Consider the following 24,914-nt stretch of genomic DNA (forward strand, 5'->3'; position numbering starts at 1 on the left):
CATCTCAACTCATCTTTAACTAATATTCGCTGTTGTTGATTATTGTATTTTGTGGTATTTGGATTATTTTCTGTTAATCCCAATAAAAGAAAAAGATTAGAGAAAAACAAGGTTGACTATTTCCTTTCTTTCTTAGAGTCAAACGTAGTATTTAAGCAACATATTAAAATATGGAAGGGGAAAAAAAAAAAGGAAAGAAAGAATGCGCTGTCGACAAGTAATTGACAAGCTTTTCAACTAATATTTAAGGATAAGGATTATCATGTTTCACGTGTTTGATGTAAGGCTGTTAATTCGGTGATTGTTAATTAAGAACAGCATTCATGTGAACCAAACATAAAGGGTTTCTAAAGACACCACCCGCCGCCCTCATTCAAATACCTTTATCCATTTAAAGAATTAATGGCTGCTAATGCATCCATGCATGCAGCCTTTGCTTGTGTCATCTCTCCTCTCTCCCTCCATATGCTTCATATATTTATCCCATATTTAAAAAAAAAACAAAACGACATCCCTATTTATTAATAAAAACTCACTCAGATGGAGGAACATCATAATTACAGCAATAAATCCAACCAAAGTTTCAACCAAACACAAAAAATCCTATAACGTCTAACATAAGGAATACCCAATCTATCCATACAAATAAGACCCATAAGCCTCCCTAGACCACACTCTTTATAGAGTCACCAATTTCTCTTCATAAAAGACTTAATAGGAAGAGTGAGATAACTCCTTATAAAGATCAGGATGAATTTATTTCTAAGCCGTGTGTGATTTCTCAACATGCCCCTTCACGTGTGGGCTGGTATTTTCGGTATCATCATCGTGGGTAGGTCGCAGGAGCCTATCATCAGGGTCATAGGTTAACCTGCTTTGATACAATGTGAAATCACTTTTTGTCCTAAAAGCTTAACCTAATGGGAAGATGTAGATTTTATTATTTTTATATCTTAATACTCCTCCTCACTTGTGGGCCAAACTTCACTTCAATGAGTAGGCTCAACAAGTAAAATATTTAATTAAATAGGATAGAGTGTAAAGTCAAGGTTTGAACTTAAGACTTCTTCTTGTCTCAAAGATTAAGTCATGCATGTGTAAGTATGAACTAATTCAGACTGTAAAGCTAAGAATGACTCATTAATCAGTTATAGTTTGTTTGATGGTATCTGCAACTTGGATAATCGTAGTAATGATAGAGTTAATATATGCAACAAACCCCGACTTCTGGAAGGGATGCATTTATTAGATAAAAGGTCGATGCGGGCTTTGTCTGTTGCTCTGATACCATATATAAACACTCATTTTTCCTCATAAAAAGTCTAATAGGAGGAGTGAGATAACTTCTTATAAAAATCATGATGAATTTATTTCTAAATCGTGTGTGACTTCTCAACAGTCCTCCCCAAAGAAATCCCAAGTTATATATATATATATATATATATATATATATAAATATATATTTATATAATACATCTGAGCAACAAGCATTATTAGTACTGTCTGAAAAATTTACGCAAATAATGAGTTGAGACTCTCAAATTTGAAATAGACTAACAAAAGAGACAAGCTTCCATTTCTCAAATTGAGTATATTTTGCTAACATACAAAAAGCACATGGGTTCCTTTGTGACCAGAACTTGTTCTCTCTCTCTCTCTCTCTCTCTCTCTCTCTCTCTACATATATATATATATATATCTTTATTTTTTCTCCCGTTCTTAAAGATAATCAGATAGATCAGCTGTTAAGTCTTGACCCCCGAAGGAAAGAGCCACTCTTGGTGATCTCACGCGGCGGCTTATCGGTGAACCGGATTAAATTGTAGACCCATGCACCCGATATGGCCCCAAGAATCGGTCCCACCATATATACCCATATCCCCTTGAATTGCCTATGCACTATTGCAGGCCCCAAGCTTCTTGCTGGGTTCATCGATGCTCCCGAAATCGGCCTGTCAAACACGTACAATACATATACCATTTTCTTATCATGATTAGCATAACAAATATATATATATATATATATATATATATATATATGATATATACGATCAATGCTAATTATTGAGATTGGATCAAAGTTATATACCCTGCAAACAACACGTTGAGTAGGACGGTAGAGCCAACAGCAAGGCCGGCAAGCTCTCCGATCTGCAGACACCCAACAATATATATTTAATCAAATGAATAACCTAAGAATTCATCCGTAATTGTTTGGCAACTTTATGGGAAAATTGAGAGCTGAGGAATTACTTACAGCTCTGTTGTCAGTGGCAACACCGGATATGATGAACATGAGGTAGAATGTGATTATGAACTCAAGCACAAGAGATTGCATGTTCGACCCGGCCGGTATTGTTCCTGGAAACCGGTTCTCTTCCCCACTGAATATTAGCCTAAGGCTTCCGATTGCCAGTGTTGATCCCAGCACTTGAGCTATCACATAAAGTGGCACCTACAAAATATATACATGATATATAATTTGAAGAATTAAAGAAACGAAGGAAAAAATGGGTAAATCTGGCCGGTTTTTATGGCATTTTCTACAGAACATCACTGTGGCATGGCCAGAAGAATTGTGGGTTTATCTCAATTAGCTTGAAACACAGGCAGCATTAAAAACCGAATATCCACGACCAAGAATATTGAGCCGGTTTCGATCTCTTTAAAGATGTTTTGCAAAGTTGCAACCCCCATGAATTTACAGAATCATTTGATTGCTAATATTAACATTAATTGATATATGTTGTGGTTTTGAAAACAAAGACGCACTACAAGAAAAATAGACTTATGTAGCTATTTAATTGTGGCGAAAAGGTTATTTGTGATAAAAACAGACTCATTTTAACTATAAATAATCATTTCGCTGGAATTAAATGGCTACAAATAAATAATTTTCTTGTAGTGACGTTGAAGATCATCAAATGGTGACTGATTCTCCGACGAGAAGTTGGTCATTATTTAAAAGCTGCCAGAAGTGTTAAATAGATGGCCTTTTTCTTGCAGTGCACCCAATTATAGACCAAAGTAAGTTTGTTAGCTTACCAATTTAGACCGAAGTATACGTAAGTGGATGATGTAGTTATACCTGTTTCCATGGAAATCTCTTGCAGGTGGCAAAAGCAATGGTGACCGCAGGATTAAAGTGGGCACCGGAGATGTGGCCGACGGAGTAAACCAAAACCATCACAGCCAGTCCCCATACAATTGAAATTCCGGGCAAAGTCACCACCTTTTCACAATTCAAATTCACCACCACCGCTGCACAACCCGCAAATATCAAGAAGTACGTACCCATCACCTCGGCAATCAACTGTCATCCATAAATTAAATTCCCCATGTTAAATTATTTGCATACTTGGTACAAGAATATATAAGAATTCGCATATGCATGGTAGACCTGAGAATATAGACCCCGGCCCCTAAAAAAAAAGACTTCTGGCATAGTGTGAGGTTTGTTCATCAAGTTAAGATACATATATGTATGCATGATCGATTAATATATCCAATGGTTGAGTTGATGGGAAAATATATGAGGAATTAATGGATCATCGAAAATATTGGTTGGAAGAAGATGGGGGGAGACACCTTCTGCACGAAAGGTATGCAAAAGCATACTTCATTGTTGCTTTTGGAGGCAGAGGAGCTGCGATTATCAGCACCTTCTTGGACATTCAAAACAGCCACAGCATGGTTTCCATTACTTGCCGAGTCTTGAGCCATCTTCTTTTACACCAAAAGAAGAATTATCCAAAAGGGACGGAGAGTTGGGATCAGAGAGATTGCCCAGCTTTGGCTCTCAACCTCGAGGTGGGCAAGAAACCGGCTGGACAACTCCAATTAAATCTCTAGGTACCCAAAAGGTCCAGAGAGAGAGAGAGAGATACCGAGAGAGAGTTATTTAGATAACAAGGATCAGAGAATAAACGGTATGCGGGCTGCTATCCTTTGTGTCTTGCATTTTATGGTAGAAACTTCAGAAGACACCGTTGAAAATACGTTGTTTTGGGGTTTTGAAGTTTCCAACAAATAGAAAAGCATTGGAGGGTACCGATTCAACAGGAGATACGGAGGCATATGTGATATGAATGCCAGGTCTGTAAATATACAGAAGGGTGGAATCTTATCTGTTTTCCTTTCCTAACAGCTGGAAAATTATAAGTTACACCCAAAAAGTGGATCGATTAATATATATATATATATTTTAAATTTGTGTTATTTATTTTTTAGTATTGTGTTGTTTATTTTTTATATTTTTTAATAGACAAAAAAAATATTTAAAAAGATAAAAAAAATGCTTTTAACATTAAAAATGCTTTTAATATCAATTTTTAGAAAAATTTTATATGAAAGTTATATATTTCCGTTAAATTAATATATAATTTGTTATTTTTATTTTTATTTTTTGATGTTAATATTTTTAAATATTTGTACATTTAAATAGAATGAAAAAAATGACCTGTCAATTAGATAGAAATGCGGTCTAGCTTAAATCAGAGAAGGGGCATAAGTTCGTCACTCTGTTCTCTCCCCAGGGCATTTCTTCTTCTGTCTGCTAAGGTTCTTCCATCTGCAAACTCTGGGTCGGATGATTTGGTTTAAAGCTATGAGATCTGAGGGTTACCTTGCAATGACTTGACACGCATGTGTTGCAACAGTAGTCTTTCCTCTTTGTTTTGGATAAGTACTGGGTTTAGTTTTGCCCTGGGTTTCTATGGCTTCATTTGGGGTGTATAGTGAATGATGATATATGTACTAGGGAGCAGTTTTTTTAATGCATTATCGATGAAAATGCGACCTAGAAAGCTATATCTGACCCATCTGGTATTATTGTGCTTCGCTGGAAGAAGTGAAAAGCTTCGTCAATGGCGTCTTGCTCTCTGTAAGCTTCTTTACGCCTCTCTGTAATCCATGAATCCAATTTCAGGAAAGAAAACTTTCGATTCTTCGAGGAAAACAGAAGAGAAAGGTCAAACTTTTCAATATCTTCGAGATGAAGTACATCCAAGGAGATTATCTCCTGGTAGACTCTCTAGGCAAGCAAATGCCAGAACAACTCCAAAGCTTCTTGCCAACTGCAATGAAAATAGCGGCATTTTGTCTGTGAGTTGGAGCCAATGCAATAGTGACACCCTCAAGATATGTCTCTGAAATTGCTTGCTATACTTGTAGGTTATTGTACCCATATGGTGATGGCTGGTTATTGGGTGGGTTGGACCTGATCCTGATGATAGATGGGGTTTTGTTGAAGCTTTTGTCAATCAAACCTTTTGACTTTTGGTTTTTTTTAAAAACAATTATTGTGCGTCGGTTGTGTGCCCACCAATGTGAGTTGTAGATGGTAGTGGTTGTTGTTTCCATTATCTTTCAAGATTTGGGAAGGGTATTTTTAATGCATAAGTTCACACAACAGGCTGGAATGGCGGACAGAGCTATCTTCAGTCCAGGATGACAATTCGAGCGTTGATATGGTGTTTTTTGCGTTCTTTCATGGCAATAAATAATAAATAAATGCATAAAATAAAAATAAATATAGATACAGAAATTTATGTAGTTCGATATAAAATCTATGTCTTTGGGTTGATTGGGGGGTAAAATCCACTATGTTGAATGTTTGTACAACCTTTCATGTCCTTGTTTATCTCTCAACACAATGGAAGAATTTAGAACCACTAAATGGAAGGTATAATTCTCGCTCGGGTCTCGAGCAACTTCTAACTCTCGTTAGCTCTCAGGTCACTTCTTCCTTAGTGTGAGGTTTTTTCCCTTTCACCGCCACTAGCATGTTAGAAGGCCTCTTTTGGCCACGGGAGGTGAATGGCTCCCTCAGGAAGTGACAATCACTAACACGCGATCGATTCGGCATCACCAAGAACCGGTAAATGTTGACTCTAGTCAAATGAGCATCGGTCCAAACTTCTTCTTCGTGTCCCTCGACCCAGGAGTAGACCTTCTTTAAACGAGTTTGTTCTCGATTAGACAGATTTAAAGAAAAATCCTTCTCATCTTAGGGAGTCATCCCCATATGGCTCCAGCAGGAAAGTCTTGTGGGCCGATTTTGCTGGCGAGAAATTCCCAACCATGGCCTAAAATAAAGAAGAGTCTTTTAAGCCAATCCTTAACACGAGGTACTTGGTACAGGAACAAAAGCTACATAGATTACCATCATGGCACCATACCCCGTGCATATTAAAAAAAAACTCCCTTACAGTCAGGTCGGGGTAATCTTTGCCCTCAGTCCCTAGGACCAGACGCCACACAACACAACACAACAGAAGAATTCTCCACGCATTAGGATGGAGCTAAGAAGGGGCCAGTGCGAGATAATCCAGAACATCCCAAACAGGGTAGCAGAAATGAAGTTGCAATCTATTCAAGAACATGGAAAGATACAATGCAACCTTCTCAAGGTATCCCTTCGAGTCAACAACCCCATGGTGCACTCCCTACATTTCCAAGACAACGGAGTCAAGCACTCCTTAGGAACTCCTTACTGCGTCTAGGTCCGACAAAATAGTGGTCGAAGACTAGTGGTATCCCTCAAAATACTGAGGGTTATTCTAACAAGAAGCCCCGGTATTTTTGGGAGATCCTCCGAGACGTGATGAGTGCAAGCCTCGAGACGAGAAATGGGAGGTGTTTTTGGGTGCCATTAGCAGCAAAAATGAAATATGAAAAGGAAAAGTTAGGATTTTTCAAAAGGAAGGCAAGGGCGGCAGAGTATGCTGGAAGGCACTGAAAAGCTGGGAGTCGGGACTTAAATAGGTGGCCAGTGTCGATTGGACAACTCCTAGTAAGAAAGTGACAAGTGTCATCGGAAAGGAAACTTCGGAACAAATCCTGTGATTCTGTCTACATTATGAGGTGTGAAAACTGAGCTGTCACACGTTACCCTAGGAGTGGGAACGTGTACCATCGTAGACAACGGGTACGGGTCACTGATGCTTTGCAAGGTAAAAAAGAAAATTCTCATCATACTTGTACAGTAAAAATTTACGGGATAATTAGAGTGAGAAATGTTTTCCCAATCAGGCAAGACCCGATTGGCCTCACGAAAGCCCATGAACCAAATACCATAAGCCCAACAAGAAGTAATGAGGACCACGACATACAACCCTGAGAAGATGCCTCTAGGATATTGAGTTTTATTAAGGATATAACCATTGAGAGAATCTCGGGCCTTCCTAATAAGGATAGATATTCAAGATATTTACCGATAACAATGTATGCTTATAAGGTTACAGCCTAACTGAAACCGGATATTCATCGAAGCATATCATGCGGTTATACAATCCTTATCAATCAAGTATGCACTTGTATATCTAGCACCAACTGATGATTTGGGTTAATTCTCTACGACCATACCGAATCTACACTTCACAATTCTCAACACTCACTTAGGCATCGAAGGTGCTGTCCACCCACCGAGCCCTTGCATTTCTTGTGTTGCAGGCTGATTGAATACGTTGGCAATGGTGTGAAACACGTCTTTAACATGTATAATGGAAGAAAAATTTTACTCAATAGCCCTAACCATCGAGGGAGATTTGGGGGAGAGGAGAATGGCAAATGACTCGGTTGTATACAGGGGCAGAGGACAAATTCAAACAAAAGCATAAATGAATTTTGGTTTTGTTAGTAGCTTTAAAAATGTCAAAACACATTTAGAAAAGAAATCCAACTTGGCAGGTTCAAGTGTAGGGCTGCTAAGTAGAATTACTCTTTCCTACTAAATTAAAAATAAATAAAAAAGCTGTAGGTCGTGTTATTACTCAATTGCTCTTTCTCTTGAGCCAAAAATATTATTAACTTTTTATTTTCAAGAAATATATGGTAAACCCGATTGTGATTCGAATTCAAGTTCTATTATTAACTCTTCATTTAATTAAATATTTTACGTATTGAGTTAATTTATTATACGGGGTTTAATTTATGGTGTAAATTAAGGAGAAGTATTTGAATATATATAGTGTAAATAATTTTTAGTTTTAATTAAAGATTAGAGATAAGTATGATCTTTTAATTTGTCATGATAAAGATATGAAAAATAACTCGATTATACATGCATCAATTCTGTGATAGAGAGCTAGGTCAACGCGCGTGGTTGTGTATCTATCTGGCCTTGTCGTGTCTCTAATTATGAGAAACGTACTTTAAGCCATTTTTTCATTGAATTTGACCCCATTTATACAAGTTTGTATTATTATTTTTATGTCATTGATTTACATATATATATCAATATATATATATATATATAGTGGAGAAATGATAACTTAATGGTCTTACATCCAAACTAGATGGTCTGGGATAATGAAATATAAGTAGTGTCTTTTGTTCTTCATGACTTTGAAGTAGTCACCCACTCAAGACTACTAGCAATTAATCCACAACCACAAAGTGAAAGTTTCTTGACTACTTCAACCAATTAGGAAAAAACAGTACACCATATTTAATTAACCAGAAATTAAAATCAAACCAAGTAATTGACGATGAATTCATGTGGATATATCCAATTTTCCACACGATCCACCAAAAGTCAAGCAAAACCATTTTGGATGCCAATTAATTAAATGCTGGACAAGCAGCTTGGTCCATATTCATGATGGGCAGTTGGGTTCTACTTGTACCTTTCACAAACTTATAAACTTATATATATATATATATATATATATAAATAATAATGATAGTCGTGAGTATATAAATGTCGTTAATCATTTTAAAAAAAAATTGAATAAATACAAGATTAATTTTTTAATAATAGACTCCACTCTTTTTCAAAATGATTACATGATATTTACGCACTTCACGACTGCATATAGCATTATTCATATATATATATAAGATTTAGATTAATACGGAAATTAAACCTTCTTGACCATTAATAATATAGTTACGAAAAATGTATCAATTACTATTTACTCTTATATTTTATAATTATAATTTTCTTATAAGGTGTGATGGTATTTTTCATATAGTGTGAGGTGTGAGTAGTAAATAGTAATTGATAAGAAATTTTTTTTTATAATTAAATAATAAGTGAATAATTTTTAAATATTTTTTTTGTTCCCATGACCCGTAAAAATTAAGTTACTCAGAAAAACCTTTTAAATTATGCCTGGAAGTGGCAGCCAAAGACCCGTCCGTATCGTAATTCGTATGTGACACTTTATTATCTGGTAAAAATTACTTTTTCCTCTGGTAATGGCTGCTCCGCGTGTTATTTAGCATAAATTTATTTATTTATTTAATTTTATAGTTTTTTAATATATTTAAAAAATAATAAATATATATCAATATATTAAAAGTTATTTTTTTAATCATTAAATGTAAAAAATATAAAAAAATAAAATAAAATATATGATTGATAAAAATAAATAATAAATTCAAGCCACATGCTAGCATTTCTCTTTTATTTTATTACGTTTTCTTTTCTGTTTATCCACCCCGTCTCCTACTTCATTTTAGTTAGTCACGAATATACATATTTCTTAATGTAAAGTTAGATCAAGTTCCGCGTAATCGCAAACGTTGAATTCACACCCTGTAATAATCAAATGATTATTTGCTACTTTTAGACTGATTTATATATATGAAAAATTTAATTATAAGCGATTATGCGTATTAATACGCGTATCCATTTAATATAATTAGTCAGAAAGTAGATTTTATTGATAACAATACTAATTTAAATTTAGAATATGAAATCAACAATATTAATACGCAAATTAGTAAACAAATTTACTTCTATATAACAAAACACATATATATAAGTTGCTCCAAGAATTGCAAAATAGCGTCCCTCTTCTTTTCAAAATGTATATTTCCAAAGTGACACATAAGCTTCACATTTAATTATGGAAAAATTATATTCATCATCTTCATACCACATACTATATATAATTTTTTTATTTTTTTCTTATCAAATGTGTAGTTTATGGATGGTGAGCAGAAAAAATCAATTAGTTTAGAAAAAATAAAACAAAAAATAAATTAAATTAAATTAAATTAAAACAAAATAAATAAAAATAAATATGGTGTGTGGTGTGTGGGGATAATGAGTAATAAAGCTCTTATTAGAATAATTCAGTCTACTGTCTAGCGAACATGTCCTCAGTATTTCCTATTTGACAAGATTTGCTTTGCAATAAATAGTGTTTAAAATTAAATTAGGAAAATGATATTCGTAAGAGACTTCGCGCAGGGATGCCTACGTGAAAAATGAAACGGTGCGTTTCGTACAAACGATCCATTTGGCTTCCCTCCTCCATCTCCCTCCTCTATTCAAATCCATTTCTCTCCCCTCCATCATTTCTTCTTCATTCTCACTACCTCCATCTCCGAAGTGCAGCCAAGATCCAAGATGGGTTTAGAGCCCGAGAGCCATCTCCCTCCCTCTTCCATGTCGCGACCCGAGTGCCATCTCGATCCCACGAAGGTACTCTCTCTCTCTCTCTCTCTCTCTCTCTCTCTCTCTCTCTCTCTCTCTCTCTCTCTCTCTCTCTCTCTCGTTTATTCCGTTTGTTATTGATTGAAGGGGTCAAAGTTAATTTGCGTTGGGTTTGGATTATTCACAATTTTTCTTAAATTATGAGGTTCCTTGTTTGTCAATTTCTGTTCAATTGAATGGTGGAACTAACAATTTTTCATGAAACAAAGTGTGAGCAACCCCTTTTATGAATCACATGCTTTGAGAAAATTCATGATTTTAGCTTAAATTGCAATATTTTATCAGTGGGGGATGTAATTTGGAACTGTGTTGTGATGGATTTTCACTGTTTACATCTTGGAATTCTAATTCCACGGATTGATTTTTCAGAAACTGTATCACTTATATTTATGCTGCGCTAGCACATGTTGTAAACAATGGAGGGAGGGACTGATGTGTTGAGGGTATGATAGTAATGGTTGCATGCCTAAATCATGGATTGCATACTTAAATCATGGTTGATGATCAATGCCATCACCAACCTGCAGGCCCAACCAAACGAGTTCTTGAAAATGACAAAAATTGGGAATTAGATGGTTCTTTGACAAAAATTTGGGATCATTGACAATCTGTAGGCTCAAACATCTTGCTGGTTTTCTTGGGGCTTTTTCCCTTTTTGGAATAGTTTTAAAATGGATTTATTCATTGTGTCTCTATCTTCTTCTGGTTTTCTTTTTTATAACAGATTAAGCAAGAAATTTATTGGTTCAAAAAAAAAGCAATGTCTAGATTTATACTCTAAAAAGACCATCCAATGAATAACCAATGTGAAGATGAGACAAAGGACAGTTGGTAATTCTCAATTTTTGTTGTCTGTAGTATTTTTATGGTTGTTTTCTCTTGTACACATCATGTATACTCGATTGCCCCTTGCACTTGCTTTTATCGATCCAACAAATTAGCTATTTGTCGATTTGCTATTCTTATGTTCTGTTTTTAAAATTTTATGTTATTGTTTTATATGTACTTGGGATACACCTTGCATATTTATTAATAAGATTTCCAATTACTCAAGTCCGAAAAAAGAAAAAAATCATGTTATTGAATTTGCAATTAAGGATTTTGCATCCAGGAATAGAATATAAAAAATTTTAATGTCAGGTGTAATTATATTTTCCGCGCAATGTGACTATAACTTCTCAAGTACCAATGACTTTTTGTTGTTTTATAGGTTAAGCATGTCATCAGAGAACATAATGTTCTTGCTGCAAGTGAGTTCATTGAACTCTTCCGTGAATTAGTTGTGGCCAAACTTACTATCATTGCAAATCAAAAGCGAAAGAATTGATAAACATTTATTACTTTGTATGGCTTGAATACATGTAATTCTGATCTGGGTCTAATTAGTCTAGGCAATGCCCATCAGATCTGAAAGAAGGGATTGCTAGCTTAATATTTGCTGCTCCAAGTTGCTCAGAAATTCCAAATCTATTGGCAATTAGGAATATTTTTGAGAAAAAATATGGGAAAGATTTTGTATCTGCAACTAATTATCGTCTTCCTTTTATTAGCCATATCTTATACAACAAGATCCATATATTGCCTCATTGAATGGCTTATATGTGAGTTAGCTACTAGTTTTCTTTTCTCCCAAAAGTATGATTGTTATGTACTCTAATAACTTTTGTTTTCCTAATTTCTAACAATTAATCGACAAGCTCTGTAAGAACCTCTACTGGTGAAGCAAAGTTGAAAGTCATGAAGGAAATAACAACTCAGTCAGCCAAGCCAAATAAGGCAATTACCATGTAAGTTATCCAATCTGTTCATCTCCAATTCACCAAAAAAGATCTGAGTTAAATCGTTGTTTATTCATTTTCTTGACATTTTCTTCTGGTTATTTACCTGGATCAACATGTAGTCGCCAAAATGACAATATGCATTTTGAGGACACTGTGTCAACTGCTAAAACTGTTGCAAAATCTGCCAAGAAAGCAATTGTTGCTGCGCAAGTTGGGACTATTTGGCAGACAGAGATTTCAATCAAGCTACTCAAGCATCTGGTCTTCAAACCGGCCAGAGTTATGTGCACAACTTCACCATTGTTGGCCAAAGAGGAATTTTCTGGTAGCATGCCCACGTCAAACAATCAAAATGAAGCCCCCACTTAATGGGAACTTTGTACATTATACGTTAGAGACTATTTGAAATGTTGTGTACTATGGAACAATTTGGAATGTTGTGTATTATGAAACTATTTGAAATGTTGTATACTATGAGAATATGTCACTAGACACAGGTTAATATATAGAACCACCAAAAAGCTTCTTTCATTTGTAGAAATTGATAAATTTTATATAACAAAATATTTATCATCTTTTTTACAATCACTTGCTCACAATTCACATATTGCAATCATCCTCTCACATATTGTTTACAATCATAATACCAAAAAAGAAAATACACTCAATAGCAAATCATAATCCAAATTCAGAAAGATCTAGCTATGCTCCACCCTCATTATCCAACTTACTTCGATCCACCCCAAGATGCATCTATGAAGATAATAACACAAAATTTAGCAGTTATAATCAAAAGATTAAACAAAATCAAGTACCATTATATGAAGTAGAGATGAAACAAAATAGAATCATCAAGTACACTTTCTTGAGTTGCAATCACTGGTTCACTAAACTGGGTTCCACTAGAGTCAAAAACCTCGGGGATGTTTCCACACTACTAAAAAATTAGATGAAAGTAACCTGATTACTTTCAAATAAAAATAAAAAAGAAATATAATTTAAATTTCAACCAATGCTTGTGTCCCAACCAATATAATTTAAAATAAAAGTAACCTGAATGGGAACACTCTCTTGTTCCCAACCAATGCTTCGCCAAACTAATTCTTACGCATGTCAACAATTTCGGTATCTCCTCCATGCGGCTACGTATAAAAAACAAAACCATATTACATTTAAAAAAAAACAAAATAAAATCTATAACAAAAAGTTAAGGATTAATTACTTCTCTACGCTTTCCCTTTTGCGTAGCTTTTCTCGTCTTGGCCTTGCACACTTTCTCCATTATGGAAGCTCTCCTGAGAGATGGTTGTTTGCCTTTGCCTCTCACAATAAGGGGACTGAGTACTTTCTTAGAACTCGTACCTATAGTTGTATCTATAGTTGGAACTGCAATATTGGAACAATTTTGGATTAGCGGCTTGTTGGTGAGATAGACTTCGTTCATTGCATACAACTTGTCAATCATATCCTAAGTATGTTCATCACATGAAACTGCATTACTTGCGACGTTGCCACATATCTTCATTATACATGAATATCTACTCACGTCTGGCCTCTCATCAGCTACGTCATAACTGTTACTTATCAGGGTGTATTTTCTTTTTATGTCCTTCCTCTATCGGTCCAATATGTACTTCTTTGGTAGCAACCGAACTCGTTTAACCTTCGAAGTGACAAATACATGTCTATACAATATACCTCTCATCTTAAACAATCTGCATGAACACTTCACATCGCACTCAGCTTCATTAATGTACATAGGATGAGTAACCTCCTTGATGAAACCATCAAGGCAGACTTCATCTTCTACATAGTACGTTGCAATTACACCATTATTTTGTTGAAAAATTGGAAGACAACCAAGTATCCCATTACTTCTTGTTGAACTTCTCTAAATTTAGAGTTTGTGTACAACTCTTGAAATATCTCATCGAATGGACAGATAGATACGAGTGGGATTGTGAAGTTGAATGAGTGGAAGTCCGCCCCATTTTTATTCTCAATCTTCTTCCTCAATAATGCGTTATCGAACTAATCGAAAAACTCTTTTAAGTTTGTCTTAGCATGAATATATCTGTCGAATAAAGCATTCATGCTCTCACTTCGTTGAGTTGTACTCATTCTATCCCAGAAAAAATCTTTAAGAAATACTGGTACCAAATAAGTACGCTCTGTGTATAATGATTGCAACCAGGCATTCTCTTGCAAGTTGTATGTCATAATTAATGCATCCCAACATTTCGCAAACTTCTTAATGGTCTGTGAATCATACGCACACTTGAGCAAATGACTTTTCAACCCGGTTTTGTATGCATTGTGGGAACCCAACTTCTCGGGCATTTTTTTTAATATGTGCTACAAGGAAAATCTATGTCGGCTATTTGGAAATATGATATCAATGACATTTTTCATTACTCTATCTTGATCTATGATAATTGCCTTCGGAGCATTATCATCCATACAATTCAGCCCAGTCTCAAACAACCATGCAAACGTTTCAGTATTTTCACTAGAAATCAATCATGCCCCCAAAAGAATTGATTGGCCATGATAGTTTACACCCATAAACGGTGGAAAGGGCATCCCATACCTGTTTGTCAAATGTGCTGTGTCGAATGTGAAGACATCACCAAAATATTTGTAGGCTGCCCTACTTGGTGCATCAACCCAAAAAACATTCATCAACCTGCCGTCATCATCCAAGTCTAAAGAATAAAAAAATCTATCATGCTTGTATTGCATCCTAGCAAAATACTCACGAAGAGCTCTAGTGCCACATTTCCCAACTCGAATGTGACGTGCCTTGTCAATATAATTACGACAGTCTTTCACTAATAATGGCAAGTTTTCATACCCACCCGCTCCTTGCACAAGAGAGGCAAAACTCTTATTCATTTAGATCCCCGCCTAATCATTTGTATCTAAGACTCTCTTTACAGACTCGCTCACTTCTCTATTGCAGCGAAAGAACCCTGATTTATGTGGACTTAGGCCATGGTTGTGCTCATTGTGTACACTCAATACTTTCAACATCCCATTAACAAACGTAACATTTATCTTTGCCTTACATTCTATTTTTTATATCGGGCGTGACCTCCTAACATTTGACGTTCGGTTCCGAACCTTCCCTCCACGGGCACAACCAAGTGTGACATATTTGAGAGCTCCATCCTTATACCTCTTACTACTTTGCTTACTTACCCCGAAACTGTATTGTTTCCCATATTTCTTATAATAAGAATGTAACTCTTCTTCGGATTTAAATATCATCCCAACTTGGGCTCCTCAATGCTATCATCCGCCTCAATATACATTGTATCCTGTGTCCCGGATTCATCGTCATCTTTGGATTTAACAGTATTAGGAACAGTGGGCGTAGACAAACTTTCAACCTCCCTAGAGTCAGGTGTAGCACTTTGAATTTCTTCCACATTACTTGAACTTACGAAGTGTAAACCAATAGAAGGATTAACTGATGAGTGAAATGGGGGCATTAGATTTTCCGGCAGTTTACACCCACAAAAAAAATCTATGTTTTAAATTGATTAGAAACATGGTGAAAAATAAGCGCACTACTTAAGGGACGAACTTATCACCTGAGCAGTCCATGTAGATGGACTAGCATCAGGACGAGGAACAAAGGGACGCATGTGGCATTGGTGGATGGAAACCATGCGTATAGCTTGAGAAATCTGGATAAAATGGTATTGGTATCACCTAACATAGAAACCAATAATTATTATGAAACAAAGATGTAGTAATATAAATATAGACATTATGTGTTACAGTCAAATGATTTTGATTTAATATTCAAAATACCTGGGTTGCTATATTGATTGATGGATTTGTTGATGGATCTGCAGTAGGAGGCATTATAGGAGATACGTATGTCTTCCCTTTCTCCATCTATCTAGAGAATAGTAAGGAGAATCTAGTAAGCTCATGGGCCAATGTCCCTCTTCATGAAAGTAAAACCGAAATAAATTTTAGATGGAAAACCAAATACAACTAACAAAAGTGTATAAGCATTAGCTTTGAAAATCCAAATTACAGATCGACAGCTCATGGACCATTCTCCTAAAATGTTGTTTATCACCTTCTCTTTAATTATATAAAAAAAAAAATGTTGTTTACCACCTTAACCTGCTTGTAAGATGTTAAGTTTCAATTATAACATTTACGCTTGCACCCACCCTTGTTGGGAGACAGACAAAAACAGATATATATATATATATATATAGAGAGAGAGAGAGAGAGAGAGAGAGAGAGAGAGAGAGAGCTTTGTTTCATTGTATTCCCATGATGTACATGGGTGTTTGAACCCAACCACCATCACTGGATTCTAAACTGCAGATAATCCCATTATCGACAAAATCACCAACCCTTTTCACCTTCCTTTAACTCTCTAGGCTCAACAGGATACTTCCCAGAGAAGCAATAACAACCTCATGAAAACAAAATTGAACCCACTTACCATAGATAATGTCGACGACTAGTGGAGGAGGTGAAGTGTTCAAAGCTACCAGAGATGACGCCGACACAAACGACTGGTGGAGGTAGATTCGAAAAATCTGATGATAGTGAGGTGGGTGGTGGAGGAGTGCAACGCAGCGCAGCGTAGCCGAGGAATGGGTCGTGGAGGAACAACAAACCTGAATGGGTTTCGAAAATGGGTTGCAAAAATCAGTGTTTTTGAGACAAACGTGAATGAGGGAGACAGACATGAATGAAGGAAATGGATTGCAATTCTTCTACAGGCAGGAAATGATGAATAACTATGTTTGTGTTTGTGAGTTTCAACCTTCTGAGTTCAGTTCGCAGGCAATTGTAATTTGTCATCTTTTTTTTTTACTCTTTAGTTTTACTTGACGTGGCATATAACTCATCCTTGTGCAATTCTTTCGCCAACTTCCTTGTCTGTAGAAGAATTGAATTATCTTGCAAAACTAAATTTTGCCATGTAGACAATTTGGAGGTCCATATGATCGGTTTGCAAGTATAATTACTTATGAATTAAAATATACATAATGTAAATATTCTTAGGCTAACAATTAATATATATTTTTGTAATTATATATCTTATATATATATATATATGCTCTCATCGTTTGGTTTTAGCATTAATCTTATGAATCTTATTGTACGTGTTTAATTGTCTCGTTTCACTAGGCTCCGTTTGGATTTGAAAAGTGTTTCATCTCATCTCATCTCATAATTACAACTTTTTAAAATTTTCACACAAAATATAATAAATAATTTAATTTTTTCAAATCTCAATTCAATTTTTTCAAATCTCAAAACAACAATAATATTAAAATTTAATATTTTAATAATATATATATGTTTTAACTTTAATCTCTCATATAAAACCATCTCATCTCATCTGTAAATCCAAATCAGCCCTATTATTTCCAAAGTCTAAGCTTTATATTGTAACATCAATAAAAAATAAACAACCAGGATTTGACATGAAATTGCTTAATTAGTTTATTAGCTACATGAATGGATTGGGATTCTATAGATCTCTCTTAGGATAAATAATTCCAAATGCATGGAGTTATTAGAATGTTAAGGATCATTAACTTTGGGTTCTTTATCTTTCATAAATAAATAAATAAATAAATATTGTAACTTAGTTCATTGATAGATGGAGTCAACTCATTTAAAGGAAATCTAAAATTCTGGAGCTAAGATTTTCAAGTGTTATGGACAAAAATTTAGTCCCATATTGATCAAATACAAAATAGACAATTGTTTTATATAGAATTATTTAGTCCAAGAGGCAAAACTGCTCTAAATTTATTTCGAAAAAACGTTATTGAAAAATATTTAAAGTGTTTTTCATATATATTATAAAAACCAAATTAAATAGAAAACTAGGCTGGATTTCAAATCGAAATTATAAATTATAAATTCAAATTTATATATAAATATATAAATTTTAAATTTATTTAAAATCTGTTTTGGATGGTGTTCCCTTTGTTAGGGCTCGGCCTTGCTAGTTGCCTTATTGTGTGAACTTCGCGCCTTGCCACAGCCTTGGCCCTTCTTTTTTAATTTCTTTATTTTCATTTTTTTTTTAAATTTCCGACCGTTAGCTCTTCAATCCTAATCTCTCGTCTTTAGCTCTCTCGGACTCTCTCTCACTCACTGTCACTCTCTCTACTCGGATTTGATCTGTGTTCAGCCTCCCTTCTTGGACCGAATCATCTGTGCTTCAACTTTCCCTCCGTCTTAGGTATGTGTGCTAAACAATGGAACTCGAAATTATACTAGGAATTTGTTTTATTAGGGTTCGATCGTCCTCCAAATTTTCGTATTCCTGATAAAGTTGGCGCATTTCTGACATTATTTCGGGTTTCGATCAAAACTCAAGCCTTTATGCTCGTCTGCCCTAAATGGTTCACTGATTGAATTGAAGACTTCCTTTCTTTGAGTTTGCTCAAGAACAACAACTAATATTTGAATTTGGAAATTCTGAGAATTTTTCAAATCGAGAGTTTGATCGAAATTTACGGAATTCCGAAGGATGTAGGCTTTAATTTCTTCAAGAATCCCTATCCCCATGCTAGTCTGCTATTAATGGCCCCGACTGGATTAAAAGGGTTTTCCTCCTTTTTAGGGTTTTCAATGGAAACTTCTGAAAGGTTTTCAGATCAAGGGTTGGATTAAATCAAGGCTGGTACAAGCATGGAAGAGGACTTTCGAAAGCCTCCTCTCACTTACAGTGCCGACGAGATTGATGCCTGTCAAATCCTGCTCCAACTTCCTGTTTTAGTCTGTGAATCAGATTCTCGCCTCAATTGTTTCGGATTCAATTGGGGCTTTAAGAGGACGAGATCAAACCCACTTCCAAACTCTATCAAAGACAAGGTTAGGGATCCTGCAACCCAGGTTTCTTCCTCTCCCGGTGAATTCCAAGAGAACTTGAAAAGGAAGAGGGAGTATGGGGATATGAAGCATGAATCTGGAAGGATGAAGGACTTGGGATTGAAAGCAATGAAGCAAGATAATCACATCAGTTCACTCGGAATTCACAACATCCCTTTTGAATTATTGGCCCTAGAGTTCGATCTGAATGAGGCTAATCGGATTCTGGATAAGACCATGGCTGCTCAAGCTGGAAAGACAAGGATTAAGATATGCAGGGCCAAGAACTCTTCTGCTGACAGTAGACAATGCAACCCAATACTAACATTAGATGCTCGATGATTCGTACATTCATCTGTAGCTTTTGTTTTCTTTCGTTTCTTCTTCCTATTCATCTATCTGTACATGGGCCCTGCAATCCAGCTTTGTTCCTCAACCAGTCGATTCCAAGAGAAGCTCAGGATTTGTTAAGGAACAGAGATCATTTATCAGATAGGGGTTGTGAATGATGGTTCTGAAGAAATGGAGGCTTCCAACTTTGGGTTGAAAGCAAGGAAATAAAATAATCAGGTGGGATTTATTCCTAGTTCTTGATCAGACTTCTTTGTCTTGAAAACGATGCTAACATTCCATTTGGGTGGCGCAAGAGTTGGATCTGAACGAGGCCACGACTACTCAAGCAAGATATTTAGGGCCAAGAACTTAATGGCTTGATGGTTCTAATGCTCATTCGTTTTTAGCTTTTCTTTTTTACCTTCCTTTTCTTTTCTATTTTTGGGCCTCTCTAGACGATTATTTGCGTTGTAAAAGTGTGTTGAGAATCGAGATTAATACAATGTTACAAAGCTCCACAGACCAAGATGCTTTAATTTATTCATATTTTGTATCCATTTTTTTTTTATTTTTTAAAAATACTTAAAGGAGTTTGAAAAATTATTGAAGAAAAATGAAAGAAAAAAGAAAAACAATTTACATGGTTACCAAATTTCATTCAAGAAAGTAAGTATGACAAGAGTGAAGCAACCAATTTACATGTTTGAAACCATTTATTATTATTGTTTTTTTTATATACTTTTGAGATCAAAGCACCTGTAAATCATTTTGAAAAAAATTAATAAATACGAGATTCATATAAAAAAAATTAATTTTTTAATTATAGACCTCACTCTTTTTCAAAACAACTGCACGACACTTGAACACTCAACAACTGTATATAACATTACTCTTTACTATTATATATAAACGGAAAATAACGAGCGAGTTTCCATAGCTGTTGTAATATTATTGACACGACTTTTTTATCACTAAAAATATAGAGTATTGATACACAATATATTTTCACAGTAATGTTGTAAGATAAGGGTATTTTTATAAATTAATGTTACTTTCATAAAATATTTTATAAAATTATCTCTCATTTAATACATTATTGGGAAATATATTATGTATAAATTATTTTCAAAAAATATAATACCGAGGTTAGTTATAGAAATTAGGAAGAGGAGCAAGATATCTCTAATTAAAGAACAATAACAATATTTCTTCTTTTTAACGTGGAAAAATTACACGTAGCCAGTGCTAAAACAACCAAACCAGCACAATGCCAAGTACACAACCACACTAGCTTCGGTTCCGAACCAACACTCATGACCGTTGCACCCAACCCAAATTTAAATCCTCTTCCAACCCCAAATTTTCGCTACTGGTAAGAACTAAGACCACCAACCTTTCTCTCTCTCTCCAAATAGCGTAGAAATGGTGTCCAAGATCTCCAAGAGGACTCCAACAAAGTCCATCAAAGACTGCCGTAGCAGCAGCCAGAAGCGCCGCCGCCACCGTCGTAAATCCCCTGCTAAGAACGCCGCCATTGCAGCCTCATCCTCCGTCATCGCATCTATCAATAAGTCTCTCTTAACCTGCCACCGCCGCCTCATCCAGCTCTTCTCCAAGTTGGCCCGCATCAGCACCCCGAACCGGTCCCACAAGGGCTACAAGATCCTCACGAAAATTCCCCAACCCGAAAACACTGTCTGCAGATCGCTCGTGTTCGACAACGACAACCCAGCGCACCTCCCTCTGTTGTTATCGCCGAAGAGGACGGTGTTTCTCGACCTGGACGAGACCCTCATCCACTCCAAAACCGACCCACCACCGGACCGGTTCGACTTCATGGTGAGGCCCAGGATCGACGGCGAAGTCGTGAACTTTTACGTACTGAAGCGCCCGGGCGTCGACGAACTACTGGCGGCGCTGGGGAAGAGATTCGAGGTCGTTGTATTCACGGCCGGGTTGAGAGAGTACGCGTCGCTCGTGCTCGACCGGCTCGACCAAGATGCCGTGATCTCCCACCGGCTGTACCGGGATTCGTGCAAGCAGGTGGACGGGAAGTTCGTAAAGGACTTATCGGCGTTAGGGAGGGACCTGAGCCGGGTGGTGATCGTGGACGACAACCCAAATGCGTACGTGTTTCAGCCGGAGAATGCGATTCCGATTCGACCCTTTACGGACGATCTTGAGGACACGGAGTTGGGGAAGTTGACAGTGTTCTTTGAGGGCTCTGATGTCTTCGAGGATATGAGGGTTGCTGTGAAGCATTACGTGACGGCTAATCATACAGACTGTAATATTTAAATTTTGCATGTTAGAGAATTTAAATAATTTCTTCTGAGCTTTTTTTTTTTTTTTTTTTAAATTTTGCTTAAGATAAATAATTTTCTGTATGATTCATTCACCTCTATGTAAGTTGAAGAAGGCCCACTGATTTACCTGTTCATGTAGATGTGAGATTGAGATGAAATTACAGTGAGTATATTTAACTTGCATATTTCTCTTAAGAGTGATGCACGTCTCTCGGTCTGATAATTATATTAGTTCTGTTTTCTTTGCCTCTTGTTCCATGCATTTCAAAATAGAGAAACTTCCGTCGTTGTCATTGCCAGTGCCATCCGAGGACAATGAGCTTATCTGAATTTACAAAATATCATAAATTATAGGTTATTTGTTAGTAGAATGGAGATAGATAATCTGGAGGATCTCATTGTTAGAAGGGGAAGATACTTATCAAAAAAAAAGAAGGGGAAGTTCAAAGAAAGGGATTCTTTTGGTTAGACAAACTGGAATGGATGATTTCATGTTGAGTTTAGTTTTGATAACTCTCGAGTGTTCTCTCTCTCTCTTTTTAATACGCAGCTCTAACAAGATAATGAATGCCTGATCAAAGCATTGCAGGATTAAGAATGGCAAAAAGTTAAAAGCTACCAAAGTATAAAATTTAGAATGTTGAATCAGAAAACATATCTCAGGTCACTTATCAAAAAAAAAAAAAAAACATATCTCAGGAAACGGGCTACAATTAACTTCTATGGCATAGAACTAGGTAATTTCCTTAAGAAATCGGATGGCAGCTGCATGGAGACTCGTGGAACAGATTCAGTCGAGTTCTTAAAAGGAAATGGTACTGATGAAGCTCACAGGGACAAGTAATGTAGAAAGCAGCAGACTGGTAGGATGGTTCAGGTTCAGGAATGAAACGTAACTGAGGAAAGTTTTTAAGAGGTCTTAAATTCTGGGCAGGATCTTAATTTCTAAAAGGTCTGTTTGGTTTCTGGAATACCACACTCTACTAGAGCATCCACAAGTACATAATGCATTAGAAATTCATTCTTACCATCAACATGAATTTATAGGGTGGTTGTAATTTAGGTTGTTGACAGCATTGCTAGACACAGATGAGAAATGTATAGGCCTATAATAATGGAGAAAACGTCACAGAGAAAGGCAGCATGGCATCGATTGTGCCATCCTAGTTCACTTTCCCCCTACTTTTGTGGTACATATAGCCCTTGCCCCTAGGTTTGGGTAGCCCGACCCTGCAGATAAAAGCTAGCTGGAGAAATAGAACTGGATATTCTTGTTTTATCGTTATATTTGTTTCTTCCTCCACCTCGATCCATGCAGTAGTCACAAACCAAATCTAGTGGTTTTCTCCACACATTACATCTTATTAGAAATCAAAGTGATACTGCGGCCAATGGGTAAGTAATAGCCGTTGGGCCAAGCAAAACATAGGCTGATCATAAACACAATACAACATAATGCCACCAAAAAATAAAAAAAGATATATGACCATGAACCATGAAGTAACACAACAGCCAGAGAATTATCACCCAAGACTGCATGTGAAATATCTGCTTCTTTTCAAACTAGTATCTATCCAAGTCCAAGTTACATGCATTATCTTGATTTTGCAAGTACAAAATTCTAACCAGTGTTTTTGGTTTTTATTCAAGCGAAGTGGAACTCATATCAAGATACAAGATGAATATACTCGCCTCATCAATGCCATGGCATGTGTGACTTGCTAAGCAAAAGCTCTGAGATGGCATATCAGCTAGGTTTGGATACAAAAAACATTTCATATCATCTCATCTCTTCTCATTTATCATTACAATTTTTTTAAATTTCCATACAAAATATAATAAACAATTCAACTTTTTCAAATAACAAAACAATAATGATATTAAAAAATAATACTCTAATAATATTTTATTCAACTTTCATTTTTCATCTAAAATCATCTCATCTCAACTCACTATCCAAACCCCACGAAAATGTTGTGGTCCAGATCTTGATTTTAGTCTTTATCTTTTTATATGAAGTCACTTGGGTTGGATTTGGTCTAACACACGACATCAGAACCAGCCTATTGAGATCTGACGGGCTTTGGCTTCCAAAAACCCGAAACCACACAGTGCCACCAGACTGTCACTGACTGAAGATGCGTTGGTGCTATCGGATTTTCAGTAAAAAACCCAACTCCCCTTTTTTTTCTTAGATATCTGAATCGTCTCTTAAAATTGCCTTTCAAGAAAAACTTTGTATGAAACATTAAACTAAGCAGCTGGTATCGAAATATTATGGGACTCAGAATCCCTAATTAGTTATCTTTTTGTGATTGATTGAGTTGGTCACATTCTCTCAGTAATGGAAAATCAAGAATTCAATTACAGCACACTCTCAACAAAATAGATGTAGGTATCAAAATTTCATTCAATTTTCAATCAATGTCAGACAACCCAAAAAGAAATAGAATCGCAAAACTAAACTGGAAGAAAAATAACAACAAGAAGAAGCTCCGCCAATCCAATCCCTTCAGTTCACAATAACAGAGGAGAGAGAGAGAGAGAGAGAGAGAGAGAGAGAGATGACTTATTCGCAAGAAAAGACCTGTTGGGGCAAGCGCAAAGCCTCGAGTCGGGTAAAACAGGTGTCGTCGATGGATTCGCTTCGGCACCAACGGCACTTTGGGTTCTGCGAGCACAAAGAGTCGGAGACCAACTGGGTGCAGTCGGGGATCTGAGACCGAGCGGCGCCTAATAGGCTACGAGTTGAGGATCCACTGTGGCCATGGAGTAGGGGTGCGGACGATCCGTGAACAGTTTGGAGGAGAAAGAAGATAAAAAGGAGAAGGATCCGAAGCCTAGCGGCAGAGCTAGAGCTAGAGCCAGAGCCAGAGCCAGAGCCAGAGCCTGAGCCGCTACTACAATTATTTGCCATCACTGACGAACACAAAGAGCTCGCACCAGCCCAGAATATGACCAAGTTTCTTATTACCACCACCTTAAAGGCAAAACGACGCCACCTATTTGTCGTTTTGGGCTTGCCCAACACAGGCCAGGCCCACCGAGATTAAAATCTCCTTTGAATTTGTAATGATTATTTTTTACATTTGAGTTTAAGAAATGAGGTTTGCTATCCATAAACTCTACACACTATCATTTTTTTTACTTTTTAAATTTTTTTTGGTTTTATTGTTC

At 36.2% G+C, this 24,914-nt stretch overlaps 4 protein-coding genes across 4 annotated transcripts; 2 read left to right on the forward strand and 2 right to left on the reverse strand.

The window, feature by feature from the left end:
- Positions 1-1,485: 1,485 nt before the first annotated feature.
- On the reverse strand, positions 1,486-4,077 carry LOC109012676 (aquaporin NIP1-1-like). Its single transcript, XM_018994437.2, has 5 exons — positions 3,589-4,077; positions 3,089-3,313; positions 2,258-2,455; positions 2,090-2,151; positions 1,486-1,952 (listed from the first exon to the last, which is right to left on the reverse strand). The coding sequence occupies exons 1-5, from the start codon at positions 3,721-3,723 to the stop codon at positions 1,739-1,741; spliced, it is 834 nt and encodes a 277-aa protein (XP_018849982.1). The 5' UTR covers positions 3,724-4,077; the 3' UTR covers positions 1,486-1,738.
- Positions 4,078-18,339: 14,262 nt separating this feature from the next.
- Positions 18,340-19,943, forward strand: LOC109012749. Its single transcript, XM_018994538.2, has 2 exons — positions 18,340-18,466; positions 18,851-19,943. The coding sequence occupies exon 2, from the start codon at positions 18,919-18,921 to the stop codon at positions 19,438-19,440; it is 522 nt and encodes a 173-aa protein (XP_018850083.1). The 5' UTR covers positions 18,340-18,466; positions 18,851-18,918; the 3' UTR covers positions 19,441-19,943.
- Positions 19,944-20,619: 676 nt separating this feature from the next.
- LOC109012677 (carboxy-terminal domain RNA polymerase II polypeptide A small phosphatase 1-like) lies at positions 20,620-21,786 on the forward strand. The gene has a single exon (XM_018994438.2). The coding sequence runs from the start codon at positions 20,854-20,856 to the stop codon at positions 21,727-21,729; it is 876 nt and encodes a 291-aa protein (XP_018849983.1). The 5' UTR covers positions 20,620-20,853; the 3' UTR covers positions 21,730-21,786.
- A 985-nt stretch (positions 21,787-22,771) lies between these two features.
- Positions 22,772-24,672, reverse strand: LOC118347912. The gene is made up of 2 exons (XM_035688114.1): positions 24,325-24,672; positions 22,772-23,071 (listed from the first exon to the last, which is right to left on the reverse strand). The coding sequence occupies exons 1-2, from the start codon at positions 24,652-24,654 to the stop codon at positions 22,901-22,903; spliced, it is 501 nt and encodes a 166-aa protein (XP_035544007.1). The 5' UTR covers positions 24,655-24,672; the 3' UTR covers positions 22,772-22,900.
- Between the last annotated feature and the right edge of the window lie 242 nt (positions 24,673-24,914).

The sequence above is a fragment of the Juglans regia genome, chromosome 3 (assembly GCF_001411555.2).
Source record: "Juglans regia cultivar Chandler chromosome 3, Walnut 2.0, whole genome shotgun sequence".
NCBI lineage: Eukaryota > Viridiplantae > Streptophyta > Magnoliopsida > Fagales > Juglandaceae > Juglans > Juglans regia.